This window comes from Ixodes scapularis, unplaced genomic scaffold (genome assembly GCF_016920785.2).
Source record: "Ixodes scapularis isolate PalLabHiFi unplaced genomic scaffold, ASM1692078v2 PGA_scaffold8__174_contigs__length_109621045, whole genome shotgun sequence".
NCBI lineage: Eukaryota > Metazoa > Arthropoda > Arachnida > Ixodida > Ixodidae > Ixodes > Ixodes scapularis.
In genome coordinates this window covers 104,858,209-104,863,106 of record NW_024609883.1, presented here as the reverse complement: position 1 = coordinate 104,863,106, position 4,898 = coordinate 104,858,209, and the positions used below count along the sequence as shown (strand labels likewise).

General features: G+C 47.4%; 1 protein-coding gene across 1 annotated transcript; it reads left to right on the top strand.

Annotated features, from left to right (window-relative positions):
• The first annotated feature begins 208 nt into the window (after nucleotides 1-208).
• Nucleotides 209-4,381, top strand: LOC121833400 (TNF receptor-associated factor 2-like). Its single transcript, XM_042286644.1, has one exon. It carries the CDS (start codon nucleotides 331-333, stop codon nucleotides 1,672-1,674), a length of 1,344 nt encoding a protein of 447 aa, XP_042142578.1. The 5' UTR covers nucleotides 209-330; the 3' UTR covers nucleotides 1,675-4,381.
• The last annotated feature ends 517 nt before the right edge of the window (nucleotides 4,382-4,898 follow it).

Genomic DNA, 4,898 nt, shown 5'->3' with positions numbered 1-4,898 from the left:
CCTCACTCGCGCTCTCGCGTTGCAGCGACCGAGCTAAACCAATATTGGGTACCAAACGATCGCGCAAAAGAAAAACAACTGAAGTTTAAAGTTTGACATTTATAATTTATATATTTAGGCTCATAAAACGACTAGTGGGAACTAATTTTAAATGAGCTAATACAATAAAATGTCAAGCCTTTTGCGTGACGTCACGGATCTCAAAACGTACGTAGGGGGAGTCACGAACCCCAGCTTTCCGAACTCGCACCATCAAAAAGAAGCTATAAAGAAGCTGTCAAATCTGAAACGGTCAAAAACGCAAAGAAGGAAGCACCCACGATCAACACAATGGCGTCCCACGGCTTCACGTGTGTTGGCTTTTCGCCCAAACTGAACTGGAAGACCGTCGAATTCCTGCTCCCCATGCCCGTGTACCGAATATGCAGCGTCTGCGGCGTTGTGCCGGACATGATCTTCAGCCTCGAATGCGCCCACGTCTTCTGCCCGACGTGTATGAACGAGATCATGGTCAATTCGCCGGCGACCGTTTGCCCCCTCGACAAGCTCGCCTTCGAAGACGCCCGCGTCAGCCGAGACTCGTCGTCTGCCGAATACGTCGTTTCTTGTAAGTCCTACTGCCTGAACAAGGCGACCGGCTGCAACTACGTTGGCCCCGTTTCGGAGATGATCGAGCACTACGACTCCGAGTGCAGCTTCCACAAGGTCCGCTGTCGCGTCTGTAAGAGGTCCACGACGCGCGCCAACGTCCTGACGCACGTTCGCGACGGTTGCAGCGCCGACACCGTGCTCGCCGAGACGGCGACGACTCCAACGGGCGCGTCGGCCGCTACCGCCGGCGGCTCAGACGCTGACAATAACGCCAACCTGACGATCATCTTGTCCAAGATCGACAACCTCGAGCAAGTCATCCTCGCTCGGACCCGCGATCTGCAGCATATCCTGGTTGACAGGTCGCATGCTGCCGCCACCGACGGTAGTCAGGGTACTGTCGTCCAGTCTGAGCAGCCCGAAGTCTCTAGTACGGCTCTGGAGGCGCCGCCGCCACTCCTGAACGGGCGCGCCTCAGGAGACAGCCTGAGCTCAGATACTCCGTCTGAGACAAGCCAGCGTGACGGCGCAGATTCGCAGTCGTTTGCTAACCAGGTGCAGCAGCAGCAGGAGCAGCAAGAAGAAGCCAGTTCCGAAGCCAGTCCTGCAGCCGAGCTGAACCCCGAGCCGCTGACCACCTTCAACTGGGCCGTAAAGCAGTTCCGTAAGCTCCGGCACACTCCGGCCAAGATCTTTAGCAGCGATAATTTCTACGTCGGTGAGAACGGTTACAAAATGAGGCTCGAGGGCAAGTTCCACATGGTCAGCGGCACGAGCTTGACACTGGGACTCTACCTTCGTCTGCTGAGGGGCAAGAACGACGCTCGCCTTGAGTGGCCGTTCAACAAGAAGTGCACGTTTGTCCTGGTGCACTCGAAGCACAGGCACCGTGACCTGACGTTCACGGTCGGCGAGAGTCTGGACGAAGAGGAGAGGCAGAACGCGACCAACGCCGGGCTCAGTCGTCCGCGGACGGAAGAGAATCCAGCGGTGGGCATTGACAGCTGCATCCTGGCGTCGCAGATGCTTCAGGGCGGATTCGTGAAGGACAGCATCTTCAGGGTGCGCTTTGTTGTGAGCTAAGCGGTTTGTCGCGTTACTTGAAATGAGATTCGCAGGAAACATCTCTTGAGACGGCCGTTGATGATTTACCACACTTCGTTTCGGCGTAACTTTGTTAAAGGCGAAAGCTACATACCTTGTGAGCCAGTTGAAGCAACAGAGCGAAGCACATGAAAACTATTGTAATGGTTGCTCTGATGGTACGCTGTCACGTGCCCTGCTCCAACACTCGGATTGGCCCTCTAGGGCTGTAGCTTTTGCTGTTATGCTGAAACAGAATGTAGACGACCAGCTTCTTTAGGATATTTTGACGACTGCAGATTTTAGCAGAACAGCAACTGATGCTTGGCCGGCTTAACTGTGGGGTTTCTTTTTGGAGTTTAATTTTCAGCCTTTCCCCATTCTTTCTGGCTAGGTTGTTATGGCAGGGCACAAATGACTCGATAAAAAATATGCGAACTGGGCTGTCGTGCAAATTAGCACAGTCTAGGGGTAGTCGGTGTGACAAAGCAAATTTTGAGTGCATCTATACGGTGTTTTGAATTGCAAGGCTTGTTGAAAAATGACCCGGAAAATTTGTTCAGTCAACATAGTGAGCTCTCATTTTTCAAAGTGTATATTAGTGGTGGGTTTCACCTTGGGGAATCACGTTTGCGTAGCTTCTTTTCTGCGAAAAATTGGAATATTGCCACCCTTGAAGGGGATCACTGAACCTGACCATCATCATCGCTCGCATTAATGTTTTTGAGGATGTTCTCGTTTGTCTCAGGAACGGAGCTATGCCTTAAAATTTTGCGTGGTAAAACCCGGTACTTAAATACACTTTTCACGAAAATTTTAGGTGCCTGTCTTGACAGCAATCCTTGGTATCAGAAATGCCTGTTGGGTTTGTGTTTTCTTCTTCAGATTCAGACTGATTATAATCTACCATTGATTAGAAATGACAAGACATAGTTTTTAGCTATTCTATTCTCGGCTGAAGTAGTTGAAAAGGACGTCTGGACAGGTGATATTTAGCTACACTTGAAGAAGCATGGAGGGGATGCCATGGTCGAGTTAAGGAGTCAAGATGGGCGACCGAGATGTCCCGTTGTTTTTTTTACATCTGAGTGACTGAAATCTAAACCGTCTTGTTCGACGTCTTTTCGAACTTGCGCCACTTGTGTGAACGAGACTTTGCAGTATTTTTGGTGTTTTGGTGCCGCATTTTTTTGTTCTTTGCTAGGTTAGACAAACTCTCACTTTAGACATCTGGTTTTTCACATTCTCGTTTAGTGTGGGACTTCCAATATTTGTTTTCTTTGCCTCAGTCTTGTCAAACTTTTTTTTATTATCCACATGAACTGTTGTCAATTTATTGCTTCTATGATTAGCTTTGAAATATTATGTCATAGTTTGTCTTTCAAGGTACTCCATGTCAGCTTTGTTTTAAGAGGAGTTCATCATTTGACATTACCTATTGAATTGAGTCTGGTTAAAATGGACCTCCTTTTTAATAACTTTGGTACAATATGACACTGTGCTGAGTGAGTGTTGCTCAAATTAAGATTTCTTCAATGAACTTGGGCATTGTTAAAGGAAGGCTCAAGATTTGTTAGCACCAGGCGTGCATCAGGTCAACCACCTCCAACAGTAGACTCATTGACATTTGAAGGAAAATATTCCCGTTTTCATTCAGGAATAGTGCATTTGTTATGTTTGTATTTTTTGGAACCTTTTCAGTCATGTGAGCACGGGCCTTTATAGTGGTGCTAAGACCACATTTATGAAGCTGGTGTCTGGTTAAAAGGGACTATTCAGATTTATAGGCTTTCTTCATGTATGTGGCAGCTTGGATTTTGGAGTACCACATAGAAACAGGGGTGAGCTCTGCATGTGTTCGGCTAAGAGATGGCATTTATTCTTTTGTGGCAGTCCCAGAACATCACCTGAAGGCTGTCAACAATGTCTCTTGTCTTGAATGGCTGAATGACAGGTGTATTTTGTGTATGATGTCTGCCATAGTAGGTGTATGCAGTAGATGCTCTTCCACTTCAGGGTGAGCTTTCTGCTTTTAATAACATTGTTGCACATGCAGCGAGAATCTGACGGAAAGCAATGAGCATGTGCTGGAGCCGGAGCTTTCACTGCATTCTTAACCTGCCACTGACTGTAGACTTGATTGCGACGTGTTGAGATTGTGCGCACGTGCACAGGTAATGTTGGTTTGTTTTCCATGTAGTTTCGACGGATTTCAGCTTCCGTATTCGAAGCGTGGACTATTTGGCAAGTTCGGCGAGGGAAACGTTCGATTTGCAAGCTGACAAATCGCTTAATGAGCTCAAGACTGCTAGTGAACCTCGGCTACTCCATTCAACCTGGGGTTATGATTAGTCACGAGTTCTTGTCAAGGTTTGAGTGCTGGCCTGACTCAGTTGCAGATATTTCTAGGGCGTTTCTCTTTTTCATTTGCTATATAGTGTTTCCTGGACTAGATTGCAGTGGCTCGAAGAAGATAGTGTTTTGTTTTTTTTAGATTTTGGTAGCCAATGTTTTTTTTCTCTCTTGCTTAGGCACCTTGTTGCCTTATCACATTTATTATCATTGTCGCACACATTCAGGCAAAAAGTCTGTTTTGCAAACAAAGAGTCCTGTCTTCTGCTTCTCTGTTCCGGTTTTCTGCAATGCATCCATGCAGCCCTTTGTGTTACAGTGCGTCAGTCTTCAATAAAAGTGTTGTTTGAAGCTAGCAGCCTCGTCATTACTTACCTACTTTCTGATTTTGTTCTGTGTACAGCCTTTGCCCATGCATAAACAACGTTTGGAGCATGGAAGATAATTCTTGGCTGGGTTTTTGCGTCTGTAGTGAATCTCGCAAATCCTCCGATTACTTGCCACTGCACCGGAATTTACATCCGGATGCAAAATTTCATACCGTGAAACCACGTTAGGATCGTTTTGCATGTTCCAGGGTTAAAACGTGCCCGCAACCGAAGTGCTGCAATGTTGAGACGTGAACCCTCGTTCTACCCACTTAGAAGCAAGCATGGTGCAAACCAGAGCCAACAAGCAAGCAACGTTGCAAGCAAGCTACGCTTCAGGGTTGCAACACTTCGGCCGTCTTGGTGCATCTAATCAATCTGAAGTGGTTTACCATCCTCCGCGAACGTCGGAGCAGTAAGCAGTGCCAGAGTGAAACAATGTCACTTGAGCTTCTGGACATCATGCCTAAGGCTCGGAAAGGTGCATTTTCGAATCGTAACGCT

What these genes read in the sequence shown, in the direction of transcription:
- LOC121833400 (XM_042286644.1), top strand. Translation starts at nt 331, where the DNA reads ATGGCGTCCCACGGCTTCACGTGTGTTGGCTTTTCGCCCAAACTGAAC.